This window comes from Schistocerca serialis, chromosome 8 (assembly GCF_023864345.2).
Source record: "Schistocerca serialis cubense isolate TAMUIC-IGC-003099 chromosome 8, iqSchSeri2.2, whole genome shotgun sequence".
Classification (NCBI taxonomy): Eukaryota; Metazoa; Arthropoda; class Insecta; order Orthoptera; family Acrididae; genus Schistocerca; species Schistocerca serialis.
Genome location: NC_064645.1, coordinates 302379059 through 302406106, shown reverse-complemented (window position 1 = coordinate 302406106; position 27048 = coordinate 302379059). Strand labels below are relative to the sequence as shown.

Genomic DNA, 27048 nt, shown 5'->3' with positions numbered 1-27048 from the left:
GCTGAAGATCGCAGCATCAGCACGAGTCGACTGGGTCAAAGATCTGTTTACGAAAAATGGGTTCGTCATATTTTTCGATGATTCGACGTGATCTGCTGGGACTCAATGAGTTGTAGGCAAGTCATTACCTCTGATTTCATTCTCCATACCCACCTCAATACATTGAGTCAACGACTGTTTGCCAGTATCACAGTAGTGTACAGGAAAATGTTGGCTTTTTAGTGAATGCAGGAAGATGCAGGATAACTACAACAAAATTTTTATTTACTGTGATGGATACAGCTTGCTGCAAATGTGGAAAAATGTAAGTTAATGGGGTAAGTAGGAGAAAAAGTGTGGGAATGATCATCGTATTAGTGGTGTTTTGCTTCACACAGTCATGTCGATTAAATATCTTCGCGTTGCGCTACAAAGATACATTAACTGGAAAGAGAGCGTAACGTCAGTTGCATGGCAGCCGAATGGTCGACTTCGGTTTCTTCGATGATAACGGAAAGCTAATCTCATATAAAAAGGGTACAGCAAATAAGAGCCGTACTTCTACGTTCAATTAAAAAGCAAGTATTAATTAAATACAAACTCGGAAATCCTACACCGAACCAGACGTTCTATTTTCGAAACAGTATTGAGAAACTGTAGAGGACCGGCATTTTCAGCACACTGTAGAACGGTGTAAGGACCGCGAAGACAACGGAAATCAGGGGTGTCACTGAAGCGTATAGAGATTCGTTTTTTCATCATTCTGTTTGAGAATAGGGACAAGCAATTTAATAATTATCAATCATTCAAGCTACTCTCAGACATGCACCAAATGGTGATATATGGGGTATATACATGATTGTAGACGTAAATGAATAAACTGCAGGTGGTAAGAAAATATCACTGATTACTTACTGATCATCGAGGTGGAATACATTTTGACGAATAGTGCGTTATGTTGTACATCACATATATGTCAGATTTCCGTCGGTGATGGCAATCAGATACAGAGAAATGTACGTCGGCAGTGCAGTGCGATGGATTCTACACCATTAGATACAACCTCTGCCATGCATCTGACAGCGCTTTGCAGAGCATAAATGCAGACGTCGAACTTAGCTAGACAGCCAGATCATAAGAGCAATTTATGATACAACTGCTAAGCCAGCGACGAATAAGAGCACAATTCAGTATCTTCTAGAAAATCCCAAAGTCATTTTTCACAGCTTGTGAACGTCCTGAGGTAGGTTATGTGAACGGTATACATATTCGGGCCCTAGTTTATTCCATTTCACTACATGCTAATACGCTGATTGCACCTTGTACTGACTTCCCCTAGTAAATATGTGCAATTTTGATCATTTGTGTACTGTCATGGACCTAGTCATTGGCATGATGTTCAATTTAGTGTCATGTCCCGTTCTTGGTTTCGCAGTTTTGTATGTGATCAAACAACTCTCCCGAGGAGGGTATGTTACGTTGTAAATCGTGTAGTATAGCAAATCGCTACTACTATTCTTGAAGTGTGCCCTGGTGATTATGTTTTACCTGGAGTATGTCAGAATCACGGTCCAAAAACGGTATTTATTCACGTAATACATTTGCTATGTATTCGGTTTTATTGCTGTTACTGCTACAGATTACTTTCCATATTTGTGTACGCTGTTCTCATATCTGTTTAACGAATTATGTTTCCCAGTATATAAATTAATGGTACTATATAAAGCAACTGGAGGTATCACGAAGAAAATATACCGTACTTCACAATGAAAAATAAAATGTTGTTGCTCAATTTTGAAGTCGTGATCCTGTGTAACAGAAGAAAGCTTGATAAAAGCATTAAAAGCGCGCTATTCCTCTTCATTCTTGAAATTTCGCAGTATTGCGAAGAATGAGTAAGACACATTGACAACCTGTAAAAGAAGAAAAATGATGAGATCAGATTCTACACATATTCAGGTATTTGTTGAGCATTACTTCGTCGTTCTTCGAGATCTGTTCAAAAAATTCTGGAACATTCGTAATTTCGCGCCAGTGGTGTGTTGCAGCGAAATGCGGTTGGCATTCCTGAATTTTCCTGAGCTTAATATGTAACAGCTGGAAGTTTCATCGTTGTATGTCTGTTAGTTATTATTCAGTGCTGTTTTGAGTAATACGTTGCGTCGCGCAGTTTGAGAATTTCGAAATGTTAGAGTTAGAGGAGCAACACGATTGCATTAAATTTTGATCGAAACTAAATAAAACCTGTAGAGAGACACACCAAATGATGCAGGAAGCCTACGGTGATGAGTGCTTAAGCCGTACTCGGTGTTACGAATGGTTCACACGGTTCAAAAATGGCCGGACGGAAGTTACAGAAGAACCTCGTTCAGGACGTCCTTTGACAACTACCGACGACGCTCCTATCAGGACGTCAACGAAAATGTGCGTGCCAATCGAAAACTGAATGTGCGAGAGATCGCAGAAGAGTAAAATTGCAGTTGGATCATGTTATGAAATCGTCACACAGGATTTTGCATTGCATCGTGTTGTCGCCAAGTTCATCCCACGGCTCATGAGTCAAGAACAGAAAGACCTCTGCCTCGTAGCGTGTGAAGAGCTATTTGATTGCACAAATGAGAAAGGGAAGTTGCTTAAGAGAATGGGTCTACGGTTATGATGTTGAAACTGAGGTTCAGTCTTCACAATGGGTCAGGAAAGGTTCTCCAAGACAAAAAAGCTCGTCAGGTCAGGTAAAATATCAAAGCCATGCTGATAGTTTTCTTTGACTTCGAAGGATTAGTTTATCACGAATTCGTGCCACAGGGACAAACTGTCAATCGATGGCACTACCGGCGGGTGTTGCAACGCCTGTGAGAAAATGTGAGAGGGAAACTTTCTGAAATGTGAGGAGACAGTTCGTGGCTCTTGCGTCATGATAACGCACCCTTACATCTGTCCCTGTTGGTGCGTGACTACTGCGCAGAAAACGAAATCATTGGCCGCCTCATCCCCCGTTCTCTCCAGACTTGGCTCCTTCGGACTTTCTTTTTATTTTCAAAGTTGAAAACCCCATTGAAAGGACGGCGATTTACAACGATAGATGGAATAAAAGAAAATTCGCAGACGGTGCTTTGGGCGATCCAGCAACAGGCGTACAAAGATTGCTTCCGGAAGTGGGAACTGCGTTGGGATGGTGTGGAGGAGAGTATTTCGAAGGAGACCATGCACAATAAGTGAAAGATAACCTCAGAAAAATTTTGTAGACAAAGTTCCGGAATTTTTTGAACAGACCTCGTATTGTGGAAAATCTGAAATAATCATTCATACCAGATTATAAATTGTTAAGAAGCCAAAAATTATGAAGGCAATTTTTTTGTTTTCGAATTATTGCCGATAGTAACATTTCAAAAACGCTATCTTATCTTGGCAACATATTATTACATTTACTTCATTTTCACTCCATAGGTTTATAATGACTTATAAGCTTGCAGACATCTAAAAAATGTGTTTTGATATAGTGATGAGTACGCTGGGAGTCTCTGGGGAAGGTGTAAGGATGAGCCAGACAGTAGGAGATTTTACTTTGTTATATTAGCTTTCAAAAGGTAGCTTTATTTTTCTTGTTACGGCCAAGTGTCGGCCGGCAGTATTGGCTGCCTGTAATTTTTCCGTCCCACGGCTCTGTAACAGGAGGTCAGCACCAAGGTAGGCAATCTCGATCACGCACCTCCCTCGTGTGCTGACGAAGTAATGCTGTCTCTGCGACGCTGACCAGACCACGCTCTGGAAAGTTCCAGTGCCGCCCCCCCGCAGGTTTCTCGGTACTGACCAATCAGGGCGAAGGAAGCCGCATGGCGTGTTGAATGTACCCGGCCACTCGTCGCTGGGCCCGCTCTCTCGGACGCACGCCTTGTAGCAGTGAACATCTCCCGCTTCTCCCGGTGCTGCAGCTCTGTGGACTTAGTTTTCGCAGCCAGCATGCCGCTCGAACTTGCCCAATTGGCAGACGCCAAATTTCGTGAACTATGTTTCGCCAAACTCTAGGCTCTGGCTCACCCTCGCCTCCCTTGGCCTGACGATGTGACCCTTCATAAGGCAAAATTGGTCAAAAAAGACCTATTACTTCAACTCTTTTAATCATTCCTTCATTCCCAGAGCCTTCCCATCTGCCCGTCCTGTACAAAGGCATGGCAGAATGCCTTTTTCTATATCCAAGTCTGCTAAATAGTGCAGAGGTTATGCTAAAACTATCTACATAGTATTTCTGCTGCCCTTTATAGGAGGCGTTTAGCGTCGTTGCGCAACCCTCTCAGTAAACAGTTTCTTGAAATTTAACAATTAAGTTTTAGTAAGAAAAAAAATATTTTTTCATTTTTTGCAGGACTTTGCTGTAGAGATTTCCGCTTTAACAGCAGTTTACTGTGTAGTGTACGTAAGAGTTTCCTTTTATGCTCTGTCGCATGAACGCCAGAAGTGGAAGTTCAAATGGCTCTGAGCACTATGGGACTTAACATCTGTGGTCATCAGTCCCCTAGAACTTAGAACTACTTAAACCTAACTAACCTAAGGACGTCACACACATCCATGCCCGAGGCAGGATTCGAACCTGCGACCGGAGCGGTCACGCGGTTCCAGACTGAAGCGCCTAGACCGCACGGCCACACCGGCCGGCAGAAGTGGAAGTAGTGTTCGAGAATAAGCAATGCAAATTTTTGCGTGTTGATTAATTCAAAAAATATTACAGCCTTCTAAGGATTCTGTCAATAAAAAATTATACAATAAATAGTAGATATGAACATTCAGTTTTAGAGACCAGTTTAGCCATCGCCTGTGGTTCCAATGTGTAACCATGTCAGTGACTTTTATACAAGTAAATGATGTCAGGTGGCTTCTGGAGCAGCAAAGTTATTATTGTCTCTTAAGTCTTTGCGGTTGTTAATGCTACAAATAAGTAAAACAAAAGAAAACGGTAAACGAATCAGGCTGAGAGGGATCAAGATTCAAATTAAGTTCTTCTGATACCGCACACATAGTAACATTACCGCCCATTGCAATAACTGCATTAAACGCTACAAGTTTGCATCTGTATGTGCTGCTGACGGGTGACGAGCTATGGGATCGTCTTGCACTGAATCTCTGCCTTTTCAAAACCTATTTTGCCACCCGAAAACACAACTCCTTGAAAGTGCCTCGCCTATGTATGCTTGCTTAATCATTGTCCACGTTTCATTCGAGGTTTTCCTGAGATTAATTCGGAACTTAATGTTCCCTCTTTGCTCACAATTACCGTAGTTTGTGCCAAAATAACTAATGCGCCAAGAAGCGAAACCATGTGTTGCTAAGCACAGTCCTGCCACCTACACTGGAATTTGCACGCCAGTACAGCAACCAGACGTCCACTGAGTGACAACAGGTGACCAAAAGACGAATCACGTTTAATGCTCCATCGGATACATTAATTTAATGTCGTGTGACGAGGGCCTCCCTTCGGGTAGACCGCTCGCCTGGTGCAAGTCTTTCGATTTGACGCCACTTCGGCGACTTCCGCGTCGATGGGGATGAAATGATGATGATTAGGACAACACAACACGCAGTTCCTGAGCGGAGAAAATGTCCGACCCGGCCGCGTATCGAACCAGGGCCCTGAGGATTGACAGTCTGTCGCGCTGACCATTCAGCTACCGGGGGCGGACATCGGGTACATGTATGGCGTGAAACGTCCGAAAACAAACACATTGCAACAATCGTCGGTAGGGTCCAGCGAGGGGCAGGGGGCAGGGAGTTTTCGTGGCGTATTGAATGTTCGATGAGATTTCGGGATTGCAGCCGGATCATGTTGACTTCTTGCCACGATATTTCGGCTGGCAATCGTCCAGCCATCTTCAGGTGAGTGTCAGTCACTGGAGACTGCAAGTTCCCGGAGGCAACTTTATAGCAAAAAATTGGCGCGAAAACGCATGCAAATTGGCCTCCGTCACAGGAGTGTCCTCTATCGAAATCCGCGCCCTCTGGAGCTACTGTTCTATCTGTGGGGCGCAGGCGCATGCGTGAAGGTGAAAACCACGTGTCCGCCCTCTGTCGGAATGCGCGCCCGCTTCGCTAAAAACAGACGACAGATGTCGCCAGACGTGTCATTATGAATAAACTGTCTTCTCTCAGAGGAATTTAGAGGGATCACCGGGTGCCTAGCCTTGTCCAGTTGAAAACTGCCATCACGATTTATAAGATTTTGCGCTATGCGTATCTCCACAGATTCTTTAATTACTGAATCCCAGAACGTTTTTGCTGGGGCCAAGATTTACGTGGCAGAAAAATCCATAGTGTGTTCTGTGGTAATACAGAGCTCACTAAGGCTGATTTACTAGGCTGCGAAAGGCGAGTGTGGCGTTCGTGTTCAACGCACTTTTCATGTACTGTGCGTATCGTCTAGCCGATGTAAGCTTTTACCGATCCCGGCATTCCGCAGACCCACATCGTCCTTTACTGAACCGAGAAGGGCACTAATCTTCGCCGGTCGCCGGAAGATTACTTTAACTTGATGTTTCCTTACAATCCCGCTTATTTTAGATGAAAGGTTGCCGACGTGTGGAAGGAACGCCCTGAACTTGAATAACTCCTTGTTGTTGTGGTCTTCAGTCCTGAGACTGGTTTGATGCAGCTCTCCATGCTACTCTATCCTGTGCAAGCTTCTTCATCTCCCAGTACTTACTGCAACCTACATCCTTCTGAATCTGCTTAGTGTATTCATCTCTTGGTCTCCCTCTACGATTTTTACCCTCCACGTTGCCCTCCAATGCTAAATTTGTGATCCCTTGATGCCTCAAAACATATCCTACCAACCGGTCCCTTCTTCTTGTCAAGTTATGCCACGAACTCCTCTTCTCCCCAATTCTATTCAATACCTCCTCATTAGTTATGTGATCTACCCATCTAATCTTCAGCATTCTCCTGTAGCACCACATTTCTAAAGCTTCTATTCTCTTCTTGTCCAAACTATTTATCGTCCATGTTTCACTTTCACACATAGCTACACTCCATACAAATACTTTCAGAAACGACTTCCTGACACTTAAAGCTATACTCGATGTTAATAAATTTTTCTTCAGAAACGCTTTCCTTGCCATTGCCAGTCTACATTTTATATCCTCTCTACTTCGACCATCATCAGTTATTTTACTCCCTAAATAGCAAAAGTCCTTTACTACTTTAAGTGTCTCATTTCCTAATGTAATTCCCTCAGCATCACCCGATTTAATTTGACTACATTTCATTATCCTCGTTTAGCTTTTGTTGATGTTCATCTTAGATCCTCCTTTCAAGACACTGTCCATTCCGTTCAACTGCTCTTCCAAGTCCTTTGCTGTCTTTGACAGAATTACAATGTCATCGGCGAAGCTCAAAGTTTTTATTTCTTCTTCATGAATTTTAATACCTGCTCCGAATTTTTCTTTTGTTGCCGTTACTGCTTGCTCAATATACAGATTGAATAGCATCGGGGAGAGGCTACAACCCTGTCTCACTCTCTTCCCAACCAGTGCCTCTCTTTCATGTCCCTCGACTCTAATAACTGCCATATGGCTTCTGTACAAATTGTAAATAGCCTGTATTTTACCCCTGCCACCTTCAGAATTTGAAAGAGACTATTCCAGTTAACATTGTCAAGAGCTTTCACTAAGTCTATAAATGCTAGAAACGTAGGTTTGCCCTTTCTTAATCTTTCTTCTAAGATAAGTCGTAAGGTTAGTATTGCCTCACGTGTTCCAACATTTCTACGGAATCCAAACTGATCTTCCCCGAGGTCCGCTTCTACCAGTTTTTCCATTCGTCTGTAAAGAATTCGTATTAGTATTTTGCAGCTGTGACTTATTAAACTGATAGTTCGGTAATTTTCACATCTGTCAACACCTGCTATCTTTGGGATTGGAATTATTATATTCTTCTTGAAGTCTGAGGGTATTTCGCCTGTCTCATACATCTTGCTCACCAGATGGTAGAGTTTTGTCATGACTGGCTCTCCCAAGGCCGTCAGTAGTTCTAATGGAATGTTGTCTACTCCCGGGGCCTTGTTTCGACTCAGGTCTTTCAGTGCCCTGTCAAACTCTTCACGCAGTATCTTATCTCCCATTTCGTCTTCATCTACATCCTCTTCCATTTCCATAATATTGTCCTCAAGTACATCGCCCTTGTATAAAACCTCTATACAATCCTTCCACCTTTCTGCCTTCCCTTCTTTGCTTAGAACTGGGTTTCCATCTGAGTTCTTGATATTCATACAAGTGGTTCTCTTCTCTCCAAAGGTCTCTTTAGTTTTCCTGTAGGCAGTATCTATCTTACCCCTAGTGAGATAAGCCTCTACATCCATAGATTTGTCCTCTAGCCGTCCCTGCTTAGTCATTTTGCACTTCCTGTCGATCTCACTTTTGAGACGTTTGTATTCCTTTTTGCCTGCTTCATTTACTGCATTTTTATATTTTCTCCTATCATCAATTAAATTCAATATTTCTTCTGTTACCCAAGGATTGCTATTAGCCCTCGTCTTTTTACCTACTTGATCGTCTGCTGCCTTCACTACTTCATCCTTGAGAGCTACCCATTCTTCTTCTACTGTGTTTCTTTCCCCCATTCCTGTCAATTGTTCCCTTATGCTCTCTCTGAAACTCTGTACAACCGCTGGTTTAGTCAGTTTATCCAGGTCCCATCTCCTTAAATTAGCACCTTTTTGTAGTTTCTTCAGTTTTAATCTACAGCTCATAACCAATAGATTGTGGTCAGAGTCCACATTTGCCCCTGGAAATGTCTTACAATTTAAAACCTGGTTTCTAAATCTCTGTCTTACCATTATATAATCTATCTGATACCTTTTAGTATCTCCAGGATTCTTCCATGTCTACAACCTTCTTTTATGATTCTTGAACCAACTGTTAGCTATGATTAAGTTATGCTCTGTGCAAAATTCTACCAGACGGCTTCCTCTTTCATTTCTTCCCCCCAATCCATATTCACCTACAATGTTTCCTCCTCTCCCTTTTCGTACTCTCGAATTCCAGTCACCCATGACTATTAAATTTTCGTCTCCCTTCAGTACCTGAGTAATTTCTTTTATCTCATCATACATTTCATCAATTTCTTCATCATCTGAAAAGCTAGTTGGCATATAAACTTGTACTACTGTAGTAGGCGTGGGCTTCGTCTCTATCTTGGCCACAATAATGCGTTCACTATGCTGTTTGTAGTAGCTTACCCGCGTTCCTATTTTCCTATTCATTATTAAACCTACTCCTGCATTACCCCTATTTGATTTTGTATTTATAACCCTGTATTCACCTGACCAAAAGTCTTGTTCCTCCTGCCACCGAACTTCACTAATTCCCAGTATATCTAACTTCAACCTATCTATTTTCCTTTTTAAATTTTCTAACCTACCTGCCGGATTAAGGGATCTGTCATTCCACGCTCCGATCCGTAGAACGCCAGTATTCTTTCTCCTTGATAACGACGTCCTCTTGAGTAGTCCCCGCCCGGAGATCCGAATGGGGGACTATTTTACCTCTGGAATATTTTACCCAAGAGGACGCCATCATCATACAGTAAAGCTGCATGTCCTCGGGAAAAATTACGACTGTAATTTCCCCCTGCTTTCAGCCGTTCGCAGTACCAGCACAGCAAGGCCGTTTTGGTTAATGTTACAAGGCCAGATCAGTCAATCATCCAGACTGTTGCCCCTGCAACTACTGAAAAGGCTGCTGCCCCTCTTCAGGAACCACATGTTTGTCTGGCCTCTCAACAGATACCCCTCCGTTGTGGCTGCACCTACGGTACGGCCATCTGTATCTCTGAGGCACGGAAACCTCCCCACCAACGGCAAGGTCCATGGTTCATGGATGGAAGAATAACTCCTTATGTTCTTGATTTTGTAGGTGGTCACGTTTCTTCCTTCTTAGCGCTGTTCCAGTCTGATGTGGAAGATAACCATTACCTCTGAACACCGATTCTAAATGTTCCAGGTCCTTTGTAAGGCTGTCTCCATCAGAAACAACATGAGCCCGGTTGCGAGAACCGTGACAGTTCTTCTTCATCATGGGGCCACACTACAAAAGTGTCATCTACATATCGCAAGAAAACTTTCGGTTTAAGTTCTGCCGAGTCTAGTGCCCTTTCCTCAAAGTATTCCATAAAAAAGTTTTCTACCAAAGGCGAGAGACGACTGACCATGGCAACACCGTCAGTCCGCTCAAAATATTCGCTGTTAAATAAAAAGTAGGTTTAGGAAAGGACCTGATGGAAAAGCGCTGATATGTCAGCCGTGAACTTATTGCTGATGAGCGACAAAGAATCCACAAGAGGAACCTTAGTGAAAAGTGAGATGATATCAAAGCTGTCTAGTAAGTCAGTTTCACTGAGTTGAAGTGACTTCAGTCTGTTGATAAAGTCCGCCAAGTTGCGAACATGATGCACGCACTTCTCCTCAAAAGGTATCAGTAGAGAGGCGAGATGTATCGCCAAATCATACGTGGGGGTGTCAGTATTACTGACGATTGACCGTAACGGAACCTCTTTTGTATGGATCTTCGGAAGACCGTATAGCCTGGGTGGCACAGAACTATGATGTCTTAGTCTTTAGGCCACTTCTTGCAGAACAGAAGAAGAATTCAGCAGGGCTGATGTTTTCCTTTCCACTTTCGCTGCGGGGTCTTTGTCAGTCTTCCGATACATCGGTTCACTCAGCAAGTTGTAAATCTTCTGATTATAAAACTCACGCGGCAACAGCACTGTAGCGTTTCCCTTATCCGCTGGTAATGCCACCGTGTGAGGATCTTCTCGTAGCTTTCGTAGTGTGGCCCTTTCTATGGCAGAAATGTTGCTCTTCTGAGGTGGAGTTTTCGCGAGTACACGGAAAGTTTCACGTCTTATTTCTTCTGCAGCATCACTAGGAAGAGGTCTAAAAGTTTCCTCAACAGCACTAATAAAATCAGTCAGAGGCAGGGTTCTCGGCGTAGGAGCGAAGTTCAAGCCTTTCCCAATCACAGACAGCGTTACGTTGTCTAAAACTTCATCCGTTAAGTTGACCACGGAACGTCGAATAGCATCTTCTTGCGGTAACTTTGCTGACAGCCGGGCGAACTTCGAAACCTGTCTTGATGTAGACTCTTTATGCACCCAGTCCGCTTATGCTCAGGTCACGCCATCGACCCATGCTCAGGAAAGTGATGGCAGGCTGGATGCAATCTTCACATGCAGATGAAATAGCTGCTTCGATATGACGTCCAGTGCGAGTATAGCAGATCCTCTCCTTCACTAGTGCTAAGCTCACCTTTCGTGTAATGAATTTTGCAGCGGCGGTCTAGATAAAATGTCTCACTCTGGTAAACTTCGGGGTAAGGCCTTCGTCCCGATACTTCAGTAAAAAACACAGAGAACTTAACAATCTCGCTCGCTTATTGCGTAGCTTGTCCAACCTCTGGGTTTGTAATGCCATCGCCTCCCCGAAGAGATATCTGATGTGATTCTTGAAGCTTTCCCGGCGTACTGAATGCTCGATGAGACTTCGAGATTGCAGCCGGATCATGTTGACTTCTTGCCAAGCATGCGCCTGCGCGCCACAGATTAGCTCAAGAGGGCGCGGATTTCGATAGAGGACGCTCCTGTGACAGAGGCCATTGCGCATGCGTTTTCGCGCCAATTTTTTCCTATAAAGTTGACTCCGGGAACTTGCAGTCTCCAGTGACGGACACTCACCTGAAGATGGCTGGACGATTGCCAGCCGAACTATCGTGGCAATAAGTCAACATGATCCGGCTGCAATCCCGAAATCTCATCGAACATTCAATACGCCACGAAAACTTCAAGAATCACAGAATGACGATTGATTACATTCAGTCGAGAATGATGGCGCCTGCCAGATATAATCATACAGTCAGAATCCCGTGACGAATAGTAGTGTTATGTATGCTCCTCTACAAATGCAGCATCCCCTTGAGCTATGATTGCAATTGCCCTTTTGCCTGCGAAGATGAATCGTCAGTCGGAGACGAAACGTTGCGGTATAATTTTATATATCACTCACAGCTTCTCAGCCTGGAAGTGGTAACTGATGTAAACACTGGACGCCAAATCATGTATTGTATGAATAAACAACCAGCTGGTAACTGAGTTAACAGCAAAAAAGGATGCAGTAAAGTATACTCAGAATAAACGAAAATAAATGAACAATTGACGTTCACAAAAAAACCTATTAATTTAATTTAGTTATACACTAGATTCTGTGTGACCCCCTTCCCCAAAGCAGCCAATCAACCAACACCAGATTATGTTTCACAATAACCTACTACGTGAATTCCACACAAAGTATTAACTTATTAAAATTTGTGCGTGTTAAAAAAATGTAGATGTATTTCATTGTGGACTGGGATACAGCCCTTCTAGGAAACAGTATACCGACCTGTTTACTAAGTACGTGAGACTCGTGACATATGTGTGTTTGTAGACTGTAGGTGACTTTAACGGATGCTTGTATAGCGTAGCGCTGTGTTTGTGCTGTACGAAGATAATGAGTCAAGGAAGAGGGTGAAAACCTATTCCTCATACCACAGGGGCTACCCAGTTCAAGTTCCCATAGGATGGATTGGTCATCAACACCACTGTAACTTATCCTCATTTCATGAGGCACTGTGGTCAGGCACGGAATGTAATCCACATCATTGGTGCAAAGACAAGTAATCAGGAACGTTACGCTGCTACCTATCCCTAGCCATCCCGCCCCCGTCCCCTCCTTGCCGGCCAAATACTGGCAGTAAAAATTTCATCCACCACCTGCAATCGAACTGGGTTACCTCCAAGTTCAGCGCCACCGCACAAGCATCCGTTTGCGACCTTGCGTATGGAGGCGGTTTTCGGGAGTTGATTGTTATATCAATGCCCAAGTGAGGGCTATTTTAGACAGAAGAAAGAATAATATTTAATTAGAGACTAAGTTTTAAACTAATTCACTGGAGTCATAAGAGAGAATGATTTCTGTGTTTCCTGAATCGCAAAGTGTTTGGGAAGCTGCGGTATACAAAATGGAAACCTAAAATCGTCACTATAGTTTTGACATAAGCTGATAATGTGTTTAGTGACCCATCGTGAAACAGTGTGGGCACAGTGAGTGTATTGACTGGGAATGCGAAACGAATGAACAATGTATCATTAGCCTTTTACATTATTTGCCTAAAGGATTTATTTATAGAACTCTATTGTACACTGGGGATGAAACTAACGAAGTTGCATGGTTGGTAAAGGCTGGCCGTACAGTGACAAAGTACCCCAGACCGCGCGGCTACCCCGCGGGGCGCAACCTGCAGCCAGATTTACTGTGGCAGCCTACAGACTGACGAGACAGGAAAAACTTCGCGACTTGAAGAATATGAATATTTACTGATAGTGTATTAGAATTTTGTAACAATGTTTCGAGAACCTTCTCGACAACACCTCAAACTGTTTCTGTAACAGTAGCTGCTATCAGTTCTTTTCTTCTTGAGAACGAGGAAAGGAAAGTTAGAGTTTCACGTCAGCTGTATACCATTAGATCTTTCACACACAAGGATGCACGAAGATACGTACGGTGGGCAACGTATATTGTGTTGCTGATAAAAGTGATAGTTTTCCGTAGGATGCGCTGCGCTACATGTGGAACATTAATTACCGAATGGGATCAGGAATACAGGACCAATCGCCTTACCGAGACAAAGGACTCCCTGGAGAGTGGGAAGAACCCACCGGCGGTGATGCACAGAGGCCGCTGCGCGCGTTGCATCACGAGTAGCAGCGACCGTTTGATGGACAAGGGACACTCCAGCAGTGACGTCACCGCGTCGTACGCCGCCAGGGCCACGTTCTCGCTCTGCAGAAGTCCACCATCTTCAGCAGGCAGCTCGTAGCGAATGAATACAATCATCTTATGCAGAATAGTTTCAACATTAAAATGTCATAAAATACTGTATCTTGCGAATAAAAGTATGTGACGTACATTGAATTATGGATAAAAGATTAAGTGACTGTGAAATCCTCGGTTTAACTTTGTCAGATAACTTTGGAAATATGGAATTTTGGTAATCATCAGACTCGAGCAGTAGAGCTGTTACTACAATACGTAGCAAGGTGTGAATTACTAATGGTATACTGCAGGGTACCATTATCTGTTCTGTGTGGCCTGTATATCCCTGACGTGTAATCAGTCTTATTTGCCACATTTAGTGGAGGCAGTTTTCTTTCCAGATGCAAAAGTATTTTTGTATGAAACATTTGCTGAGCAGCAGGGGGTATAATGATATGAAATTTCTGGAGCGAACCAACATTCTGAACCGAGTGTTGAGGCAGTACCCTTCCCTCTTTCAGAGAGTTTTCTACCGAATGAGTCGTCAGAAAACGTCTGAAGGATTCAATCTACCGTTGAGAGTGGGTAAGGAATGTCTAGCAGTTTAGCAACGCGTTGAATGCTTGCTCTGAATCATGTTTAGATGGTCAAGTTGTTAAAGCGTTGCCTGCAAAAACTACGAGTTTCTGAAATGCACTGGATCGATGTCTTCAGGAAAAGGAATCAATAAGGCAAATTAATGAGAATGAGTTGAAATAGTTGGCGCCAATTGTATTACAGTGATAAAGTTGTGGGATAACTGTTCCATTAGTAGAAAATTGTTCAACTCTTCCTTTCAGCGAGATTTAGTACCTAAGTGAGTGGAAGAAAGTAATTAAAACTTGAGTGCGGATTTTATGTAAGTAGTCATTGTTATGAAATTGTTAAACAACTTTGATTACTGAGAACATTTACGTAAAAAACATGCAACATGTGTGACTTATATAACAACAATTTACCATACATTTATGTATAGATAAAATCGTACAGATTAATCCATTCTAGTCCTACTGAAAAAGAAAATTGAAAAATACAGCTCCAGGAGGGAACATTTATTCTCTGTAAACAGTAATTTTGATATAGCTACACGGTGGTCGATAATTAGCAAATAAAATAAGTTTTCTGAAATGTGCCAGTTTACTTTCTTACAAATAATCTGCCGGGTGATCAAAAAGTCAGTATAAATTTGAAAACTTAGTAAACCACGGAATAATGTAGATAGAGAGGTAAAAATTGACACACATGCTTGGAAAGACATGGGGTTATATTAGAACAAAAAAAAAAAAAAATAAAATAAACAAAGTTCACAAAATGTCCGACAGATGGTGCTGGGCAGCAAAAGGTCAGTGACTGCGCGTGACAATCGTGTATAAAAGGGGCTGTAATGAGAGAGAGAGAGAATCAGATGCGCCAGCAGTCGCAGCATGTTGACGTTATCTGAAAAGGCGCTTTTAGTGAAGCTGTATTTTCAGATTCGTGAAAGATCGCTTGAGCGCGTCGTTTGGTGATGATCGTGTGCTCAGCCCCCACTTCCGTCTTGCTTGGCCTCCCAGGTCCCCAGACCTCAGTCCGTGCGATTATTGGCTTTGGGGTTACCTAAAGTCGCAAGTGTATCGTGATCGACCGACATCTCTAGGGATGCTGAAAGACAACATCCGACGCCAATGCCTCACCATAACTCCGAACATGCTTTATAGTGCTGTTCACAACATTATTCCTCGACTACAGCTATTGTTGAGGAATGATCGTGGGCATATTGAGCATTTCCTGTAAAGAACATCATCATTGTTTTGTCTTACTTTGTTATGCAATTTATTGCTATTCTGATCAGATGAAGCGCCATCTGTCGGACATTTTTTGAACTTTTGTAATTTTTTGGTTCTAATAAAACCCCATGTCATTCCAAGCTTGTATGTCAATTTGTACCTCTCTATCTACATTATTCCGTGATTTATTCAGTTTTCTAATTTATACTGACTTTTTGATCGTCCTGTATATAACATGCAACATGTGCGACTTATACAACAACAATTTACATTTCTGTATAGATAAAATCGTACTCACTAATCCATTCTAGTCCTAGTGGAAAAGAAAATTAAAAAATACAGCCCCAGGAGGGAACATTTATTGTCTGTAAACAGTAATAGCTATACGGTGTTCGATAATTAGCAAGTAAAATAAGTTTTCTGATATGTGCCGGTTTAATTTCTTACAAATAATCTATACTCGTATTATTTTCAGTATTTGTTTATGCTATTTTAGAGTTTTGAACATGGCTGTTATTCAGCAACCGTATTCTAGTTTCAACATAGGATCAAACAGCCAACTATTTTTTCATACAAAGACATAAGAAGAAAATAGTTAAACACAGAAAAAATGGCTCTAAGCACTATGGGACTTAACACCTGAGGTTATCAGTCCCCTAGACCAAGAACTACTTAAACCTAATTAGCCTAAGGACATCACACACATCCATGCTCGAGGCAGGATTCGAACCTGCGACCGTAGCAGCAGCGCGGTTCCGTATTGAAGCGCCTAGAACGCTCGGCTACCGCGGTCGGCTAAACACAGGATTTAGTAACATTTCTTTCTGATGAAGATACCTCCAGTAGGTGTCGAAAACTAAGGCAATGTACCTATTGCTTATATGTAACCGGTTGGCTGTTTAATCGTATGTTGATGCAATTGATGTGTCTTTGGAGAAACATATGTATACCGTCTCAGTGCTGAAGTGCCAGACTACGCGTTCAAAGAGTTCGGGTTTGATCCCCAGTCTATCCAAGGTTTTTTATTTGTCACTTATCACATCTCTCATTTCTAGCAATATGTGGTAACGTGAAAAACAATGAGCTACACTGTGGTTCAGAATCCACATTAAATCTTAGCCTCCCATACTACTGGCTGAGTACGTCAGTTCAAAGGTCGGAGGAAGGCATCGACATGCCACCTCCCACAGGACAATGCCTAATGATACACTGTGGTGTTCAGAACAATTGTCACATTGATGACTGCTTACTTGCTTGCTTACAGATCCGTATCAATAGCATGTATTTAAAAATTCAAAATTAACTTTGTAACTATGTACAGCTATGTACTATTTCAGTCCTTCCACGCTACAGAAACATCTGAGTGGCATTTATCAAATATCTAATTTCTCTAGACATTGTTCCATATTCCAGTGTTCAACATTCTCACGACGTACGTTTCCATTAGCACATTTGTTCCAGTAGCAAATATTAGTCTGTTTTAACATACATGTATGTAGATATCCTTTTCTTACCATCTGCCACCGAGCGGGTTGGCGCAGTGGTTAGACACTGGACTCGCATTCGGGAGGACGAAGGTTCAATCCCGCGTCCGGCCATCCTGATTTAGGTTTTCCGTGATTTCCCTAAATCTCTCCAGGCAAATGCCGGGATGGTTCCTCTCAAAGGGCACGGCCGACTTCCTTCCCCATCCTTCCCTAATCTGATGAGACCGATGACCACGCTGTCTGGTCTCCTTCCCCAAACCAACCAACCAACCTTACCATCTGCCGCATAAAAAAAAGTCGCGTTACTAACAACTGGTTTTTAACCGTGAATTTAATTTGTTGAAAATCTAATGCATTCCGATATTACATATGAAACTGCGTTGCATTTTCGTGCATTGCAGGATGTGTCTGTTACTATTGAACTCCTTGTGGTGCTTTGATATGCACTCGATGGCAGGGTATGACGTCTTTGCCGAGGTAGGTAAGCAACTGTCTCTACCACATCCCACCAGGGGGAATGCGAGCTCTCCAATGCGCCGACTTAACGTGGTTCCGCAAGAATTTTCTCTCCCTCGTACACCGCTGCCCATCAGAGGATAAGTAGCATCAGCCAGCCAGTGAGTTTGTAAACTGAAATGTTTTTGTGTCTGTTCCAGCAGTACGTGAATTCATACTGAACTTTACTGAACGGATTTTGAAACAGAACAACCTCAGTAATGTCACCATTTCAAAACTGAAACTGAAATTTCTCAGATATCAAATACTAGATGTTTTTTGCTGACTTTCTACCAGTTAACTGAATTTGCAAAATTTAACTTGTTGTGAAAAGCGTAATAACAGTTTGCGCAACTTGTTGAATAACATCACCATTTCTGGGTGACGTATTATTGTTTTGAGGCCCGGCACCTTACCACTTGCAGTTCCTCACTTGCTAACCTGTTTCACTAGTAAAGAAAATGTCTGCTGAAACAAATATTGGTAGTGAAATAAAACCAAGTGCAAGTGCAGATCACATATTCCACAATGAAATACTCACTTCTGTAATGAGGTCATCTCCAAACCAGCAGTATTCAAAGAGCTCTGCAAGCATTACAGTCAAATGGCAGCCAAATTTCCCTGTCTCTTGCAGGCCGTTTTTGTTCTGTAACAAAAATGCTGTTAGGCACAAGAAATCAAATTACTTTGTGCGCTACCAAAAAAATATCAGTGCTCAGTCTAAAGAAAGAAAAACTATTGTAAAATGCAGCAGAAGGGAAGAAACTGGAATAAAGATACGTAGAAATCAAGAAGACGATGGATAACATAGAAAAGAGATACTCTAAAGGATAAAAAACGTTGATGGTGAGACAGGCATGAAGTGTCCCAGAAATGAACGCTAGAGATCAGAAATACCGAGAGGGATGAAACAAATGCAGTCTTAGTTCGGAATGTAAATAAATTGGTGGAGGAGTTTGTTTTAGATAAGTCCGCTGAGAATTTCTTGACTTTGCACTGATAATAATTATTTTACTTTAATTTAATTTATATTGCTAAACAGCGCAAATGAAGGTACATTTCGATCACATGACTGCTATTATTTACGTGACGTATCAGTGAATTTATCTTCTTCATGTTTCGTTGAAATCGATATAATGGACTGCTGTACCGTCATATAATTTTTTCTTTTATGTGACTTAGTGCCAGTGGGACTCATCTAGAAATATTGAAGACACATGGATATACTTCTTCTTTGTTTTCGAATTTTAATATATGGACAGATGAAAAGTGGAGTGGTATATCTTTCCAGGTGGACGGTCTTCGTAGTGGTCGTTTGAAAGTGAACCAGCAATGGAAAAGCAAAACGTGCATGCTGTTATAATGGACGTGCAGATGCATAAAAATATTTGGCACCAACTTTGTATCAGAAGAGAGGAGGGTGCATTATACTTTAAGAATTAATAACGATCTAGGTCTGATTAGATGGAAACCCATTTGTTGAATTGAGACTAAATCCAAATGCGAAAATGACTGTTGAATCATTGTAAAAAAAAATCCAGTTGATTTAGCCTAACATTTTGTTATTACAGAAGATTGTGCCACTCTGTGCCGCAAACAGAGCAAAGAGGTTGACGGAAGCGAAGCGTGAGTAGAGACGAATCTGGCTTCAATAGTCATCAAGATTATGACGGGCGTTTTCTAGAATGCAGAAGGATTCTTCTCATTGTTGTTCTTGTTAAGAGTACGGCAACAGTCTGACTAAAGCCTATCGTTATAATGATCTTACACCTGGTGTTCAACTTTATCAGGTCTGGATGTGAAATATTCATGTTCACCCTGAAGGTAATGTGCAATAAGCTTCTTGTCGCTGTTTTTATTCCTATTTAAAGACGAAATTAGAGATGTTGTAATGGCTTCGTGATCACTACCGGCTCCATGTTCTATGCTGAGTCGGAAATTTCGGGTCTGTTGGACAGCTACAGATAAACTCCTTCACGAGTAGGTTATCTCCGATTTACTTCGCAAGAAATTTTCGGCTGAGCCATCTAGAGCAATTTCAGACCACTTCATCCCACTTGTCAGCCTTTATCACTTGTGCCTGCCAGACTGTACTGGTCAGTTGAAATCAGCATCTAAAACTGTGCTGGCGTAAGCTGTCGCCAGCACCCTGGTCAGCAAAGATGTAGTAAGGAGAAAGATAGTAGGCGCTGGATAAAGCGCGCCTATCAGGAGAGAGGCCAAAGAAAGACTCGCAAGTAATACGCCGCTAACGCCCTCTTGACCACAAGTATTTAGATCAACGCAGCAGACTGGACGGCTCAGTCAGTCGCAGTCACTAGCACAGCCGCTCAGTCACTAGCTCAGTTACTGTCGCACCAACTCGCACACCAGTTTGACGTCTGTCATTCATTCCTCGCCTAGCGGGAATTGTGCTTCACCAGTAGTGAGGCTAACGTGGACTATTACGGAAGAGCTTGTACCACAACACATGAACCCTCTTAAAATAAGTAGCTTCCAGTTAATGTAAGAAAAGAACCCTGTTAAAACACGTGCTCAGTTGTGTTGTAGATAGGGGATACTGGTCACAAACGACATCCTTTCCCTTGGTCCATATGGTACAAGACTCAACAGTGGCGACGAGGACACAACAAAAACTATAACATGACCGGAAAGCTTAAGCGAGATAGTCTCCAAATTTCTCCGCAAATGTTCTGCCCCTGTTGCTTCTGAGGCATCAGGTCCATAAACTATTCAGGAAACCACCTGATCCCAAAACAGTATAAATTTGGCTCCAACACCAGATGTCAGTGTTTTCCGGAAACGCAGGTCAGATCCAGACCAAATGTCTTAAAGGATCCCACAATATCGGAAAAATGACAGTTGGGATGCCAAAGGTGTACTTTTATCTGGACGGCAGAGCCTGAAAGAAAAGAGTTGTTGTTGTTGTGTGGTCTTCAGTCCTGAGACTGGTTTGATGCAGCTCTCCATGCTACTCTATCCTGTGCAAGCTTCTTCATCTCCCAGTACCTACTGCAACCTACATCCTTCTGAATCTGCTTAGTGTATTGATCTCTTGGTCTCCCTCTACGATTTTTACCCTCTACGCTGCCCTCCAATGCTAAATTTGTGATCCCTTGATGCCTCAAAACATATCCTACCAACCGATCCCTTCTTATAGTCAAGTTGTGCCACAAACTTCTCTTCTCCCCAATCCTATTCAATACCTCCTCATTAGTTACGTGATCTACCCACCTTATCTTCAGCATTCTTCTGTAGCACCACATTTCGAAAGCTTCTATTCTCTTCTTGTCCAAACTGGTTATCGTCCATGTTTCACTTCCATACATGGCTACACTCCATACAAATACTTTCAGAAACGACTTCCTGACACTTAAATCTATACTCGATGTTAACAAATTTCTCTTCTTCAGAAACGATTTCCTTGCCATTGCCAGTCTACATTTTATATCCTCTCTACTTCGACCATCATCAGTTATTTTACTCCCTAAATAGCAAAACTCCTTTACTACTTTAAGTGTCTCATTTCCTAATCTAATCCCCTCAGCATCACCCGATTTAATTTGACTACATTCCATTATCCTCGTTTTGCTTTTGTTGATGTTCATCTTATATCCTCCTTTCAAGACACTGTCCATTCCGTTCAACTGCTCTTCCAAGTCCTTTGCTGTCTCTGACAGAATTACAATGTCATCGGCGAACCTCAAAGTTTTTACTTCTTCTCCATGAATTTTAATACCTACTCCGAATTTTTCTTTTGTTTCCTTCACTGCTTGCTCAATATACAGATTGAATAACATCGGGGAGAGGCTACAACCCTGTCTCACTCCTTTCCCAAAAGAGTTAGCGGGGACAAATTCCAGGTATTTGGTGTCAATTAGCAGTGAGTCCGCTTAGCGGAAATGTAAGAACAGGGCCGAACGTCGTGCTGGAAATGGCACAGTCTTACGTACAGAATGATCTCATCCTGTGCCATATTGCAAATCTGAATATGACAGCAGCCGACAAAATCTCACACTTGATGAAAGGTGTCAATGCAGTCATATACCAAGGTTGCCTAGCAAAGAACATCACAAAAGCCGTGCAATTCATCAGATGGTACAAGCACATTAAGAGAGCGCAACAAGTATTGGACGAAGGAAGTATGACCGACCATAGAATTTGGTTCCTATTGAATATGTGGCACACCACCTAGATGCCACCTCTCTGACACCAGATGGTAAGATATAGCACTTTATGCAGGCCAGAACTGATGAAACGAGTACCAAATACAGCCTACTCCTCCACCCACAGAAGAACTAGCATATAGCGGACAAAGAGCAACATGCTGTTTTGTTTCCATTGTGGAAGCCCTGTGCATATTTTGCGCTACTTCAAAAAGAGAAGACGAGTGTTCGACAACTACTGCAACGCCAGATGTCAACTGTCGCAACAGATTTTCTCACGCCAGTCAGCTGCAGACAATGACAGTAACCATCTCACACGAAGTTAAACACTGTACCCTAGTCGAAGGACTTTCCAAGACTCCATTGTGTTCCCCTTTGCTATACAGTGGTCATACGCTCGCCAGATCGTCAAATTCAGGAAAACTAAGCTAAGCGGAGAGTCTGTAGTGCTGAGACCGCCACGGATGACGATAATCCAAGTACGTCGGTCATCAAGATGTCGGGAAATCTCATCAACATAATTATCTATGGCTGACCTATCCAGGATTTAGTCGACTTTTGGACTTCTTTTTCTGTAATTTCAGATGCTTGTCATCAACCAATTAAGGAGACTATGTTTCGTTATATGAAGGTATTTGTGCTGAAATTCGCGAATGGGAAATACATTCAGCTGACAGTAAGATGGATTTGAGGTACACCTAACAATGACAAAACATAGTCCTTTGAATTTTCAGTTTTACCAGACTTCAGTGATAATATTATTGCTGGATGGGACCCTCGCACACTTCCCAAGCAGTTACTGACTATGGAAGGTCAGAACTCCAGTTCGAAAAAGCTACTACAACAAGCAAAAATAACTAAGATTCCTTTGAGCGGCCGGTTGCTGTTGGAAATATTGTTACACCGCCACCATCGACATGTTCCAGTCACCATTCTAGATGCTCAGCGAAACTGTGAAGATTTTGTCGATTACAAAACGCTTCTCAGGCCTGAAAACGAAATCTGCATTACAGCAACCGATCACAATCATTGTAGATGGACAAGGAGAACTTGGAATCACTAACTGTCACGAGCAACCACAGCTCATCCTTAAAGATATTTATGTAGGAACAGGCGAACTAGTTCAGGAGGGGCAGCTGTCATTAACTAATAATGGTTCTATAGGTAACGCAGTGAATGAAACTAGTATCGAATTGCCTGACCAAGGAATAACGTAGAGAAATATTAGCCTTTCTACGATAATTTTCGGATACTTTAAGTTCTGAAGAGGAGAGGACCTAGCATCCTATGGCGAAATACCGCATCAGGACTGAGAATCACTCACCATTAGGGTGTCGCCAATAATGCACATTTCGGATGGAACTGGGAAAGATTATGCAGGGTGACATAACTGGACCTCTGGAGAGTCATTGGTCAGTTTCTGTAGTCCTTATGAAGAAGATAGATGACATATGACATTTCTGTCTCGACCGTCATCGATTGGCCAAAATCGTGTCGAAAGAATCAATGAATTATTCAACTATGCACATGAAGGTGGGCTACTGGCAAATTGTGTTGATGAGGTTTACTAGGAAGAAAATTCTTTCATAGCTCCTAATAGGATGTATGACTTCGGGTTTATGTCGTTGGGACTACATTCTGACACCATCGAATGCATGATGGACGCTCTGTTCCCGCACCTTAAATGGACAGCATGTCTTTGCTGTTTGAATGACATTGTAGTTTTTTGAAGACATTTAATTAAGACGTAAGCCACATGAAAACCTTGTCGAAGTGTGTTCCGACTGCAGGTCCCTGCCCAAAACCGAAAAAGTGCCTCTTCCTTCCCCAAGGAATAAAAGAACTTGAGACAACTAGTTCATGGGTATGGTGTCTTACTCGGTACAGTAAAAATAATAAAAGTCACATATTTGGCAACTCCTTCGCACATTTCTGATTTGCGAAGTTTTGTCGGAATGAACTTGTACTTGGCGATTCATAAACGAATTATGCATCAGGGCACGTCTCTCGCAAGAACTTCAATGAGGAGACGCGAAACTTCCATGTAACAAGACAAAGGAAAGATCTATCCTCGTTCTTAAGAGAGTGCAAAAATCTTCTCGAGTCATAGCATAGAATAACGAGAATGTCGTGGAAGGACTTGAAGCCGACTCTAGCAGCTACATGATAAGTGCAGTTCCAGTACAAGTTCATGAAGGGGCTTTAGAGGTGATTGGTCATGCTTCCAAAGTACTCTACATATCCAAGATGAATTACTCTACAACCAAGAAAGAAATCCTTGCAGTTGCTTAGGGCTTCAAAAAATTCCCGTCATATATTTGTTTGGGAAATCATTCATTTTTTATTCCACTTTTCTCTATGGATCTGTCAGGCCAACTAACGAGAAAGTCACTGAGGCTTCAGGTGGACTTTGCGTATAATGTATACAAAATCCGGCGAAAAAACGAGGACGATGATTGCTTTTCAAGAAATCTTTTGGTGAATCGCAGTATGAAAATCTAAATCGAATGAAAATAGCCAGTTCCTAACAATTCTAATGTGCTTATCACGAATATCATAAAGACAATTTAAAATTAGCTCCAGTTTTTATTTTACACTGTTTTATTATAGTAAGATGATTATATACGTATTTTTATGTTAAGTTTAAAATCAAATATTATAATGGTATGTCGGAGTCATAATAACTAGTAACATTGGATTATATTATTGTCCCTGGTCTTACTTGTGTGCAATATTTTGGATACAAACATTTTGATAGAAATTTTAGTGATCTCTTTGTCTCCCTCCTCTACAACTTCAATATCCTTAGTAATGCATATAACAATTTTTACACATCTGTTTCCATATTAACGACCAGTTGTTAAGCTGACTGCTATTAGAATGAACAAAAATGCCACGAGTTTGTGTTAACAGTGCTCACACTTTTGCTATGTGTGTGGAGAAGTGACACTTGCTTCACAAAAACAGCAAATAAGTCCATTGATTAAAAAATCTTACAGTTGTTATTTTGGGTGCAATATAGGTGGTCAGTATAAACCCTGGGCTCTACATGTAATCTGAAACACTTGCGCCAGCAACCTCAGGAACTGGATGCATGGGAAAGGACGTTCAATGCCCTTTGCAGTGCCCATGATCTGGCGTGAGCCAACTAACCACGTCAGTGACCGCTATTTTTGTATGCTTCCACCTATCAAGAAAGGAATAAATTAGAAGAAGAAGCGGACAGTGATGAGTCCCAACATTCCATCTGCCATACGTCCAGTTCTACATGGGGAAGGATTGACAATACATAAACCACCGACAGAGTACGAGATGACTTCTGATGGGGACTATGAATGTCCTGAACCATGTACATCACAAGATCCAGAGTTTCTTCCAAATATATCTACTGATGATACACAAAAATTGTCTCAAAATGAGTGAAGTGATCTCATTACAGATTTGGAGCTCTCTAAGGCTAATGGTGAGATTGTAGCATCAAGGCTGCAGCAGCGCATTTTTATGGAAAGCAGTGTAAATGTTTCATTCTACCGCAGAAACGAGCAACCATTCACTCTTTTTTTATCATGCAAGATAGTCTTGTGGCATATATGGACATAAATGGTCTAATGAAGGCTCTCAGAATTAATTACAACGCTGATGAGTGGAGACTCTTTACTGATTCGTCAAAGTTGAGCTTAAAAACAGTGCTTTTACATATTGGTAATGAGCTTCCTTCTATTCCAGTTGGGCATAGTCTGCATATGAAAGTCTTACCAAAACATGAAAATTTTACAGGAAGCCATCAAGTATAATCACTTTCAATGGCAGATTTGTGGTGACTTGGAAGTGGTTGTACTGCTATTAGGTATGCAGTTAGGGTATATTAAATATTGCTGCTTTCTCTGTGAATTGGATAGCCGAGCTCGTGCATCTCATTACAGTAAACATGAATGGCCCACCACAAAATTTCTTCAAACAGGTATGAAGAATATTAAGAATGAACCTCTAGTAGATCCTAAAAATATTCTGCTTCCGCCCTTACGCACCAAGTTGAGTCTCATGAAAAACTTTGTTAAGGGAATGAACAAAGCTGGTGACGTGTGTAAGTACTTAAGGCAAAAATTCCCTTACTTAAGTGATTTCAAAGTAAAGGAGGGCATCTTTGTAGGCCCACAGATTCGAGAGCTTATTGGAGACCATACTTTTTATGGAATCATACAAGGTGATGAGAGGCATGCATTGGAATGTTTTAAGACAGTCTGTTTATAGTTCTTGGGGAACAGGCGAGCAATAAATTACAAGGAGATTGTAGATAACATGTTGTCATCTTATGAAAAATTGGTTGCAACATGCCATTGAAAATGCAATTCTTACATAGTCATCTTGACTTCTTCCTCAAAGATTGTGGTGCAGTAAGTGATGAACAGGGGGAGCGATTTTATCAATAAATTGCCACATTTGAGAAGAGGTATGCCGGAAAGTGGAGCCCTACTATTTTAGCAGATCACAGCTGGACTGTCATAAGGGATGTTCCCGCGTACGTGTATAAACGTCAAGCCAAGCGAAAACGGTCATCTTCTGAATTTATCACTGAACAGAATATGGAATTGTATATACTGTACATATGGACATTTAACATTTCTAATCCTTTATATACATTTGTGAAGAGTTAATTCATATATATTTTCTTATGTGCTTTACATAATTCTGGTAAAAAGTAGACTTATAAAAGTATTATCATTCATGTAATATTATCGTCATTTTTTCTTAATATTTTACTTTTGTACTTCCAGAATGGCAATGAAGTTTTTCAATGCATAACACATAACATAAAAAGTAATTATTCACTTCAGATTTGTTATGCTGAATCTTGGAATATGAATGCATATTTAGTTAGTGTTATTTATAAAAAAATTGTAGATTACTTTGTTTACAGAAGTAGAGCTAAATATTTATGAAGATGATGATTGTTTATCTTCTATACTTAAATAAACATAACAAACTCAAAATCATGCAGTTTACACACTTGCATTTCAAATTTGTTGTTCAGTATAATCATAATGAAGAGGTGGTGACAATGAATCCGCGAGGACGCGCCAGCGCTGCCACGAAGAGAGCCTCCGACAAGATCCACATCCAAAGTGCTGTGGCCGGCTTCTGAAATAGATAGTGAGTGTGTTGCTCAAAGCGAGAGAGAGCAGTGCGGTCAGCTATACCGTTTACTGTTTGGTGTAGAGGTTCGGCGTCGGGGGCTCGCGTGCTACCCGTCACCAGTTCCAACGCGACCGTCAGATATTACT

At 41.8% G+C, this 27048-nt stretch overlaps 1 protein-coding gene across 1 annotated transcript in view; it reads right to left on the bottom strand.

The window, feature by feature from the left end:
• Positions 1–1829: 1829 nt before the first annotated feature.
• Positions 1830–27048, bottom strand: part of LOC126416980 (odorant receptor Or2-like) — a 44691-nt gene continuing 19472 nt past the window's right edge. Inside the window, exons 4-6 of the mRNA XM_050084865.1 lie at positions 18142–18246; positions 13679–13840; positions 1830–1892 (exon numbers count right to left, since the gene is read on the bottom strand). Coding sequence (XP_049940822.1) covers positions 1830–1892; positions 13679–13840; positions 18142–18246 — 330 coding nt within the window. The remainder of the gene's footprint in view (positions 1893–13678; positions 13841–18141; positions 18247–27048) is intronic.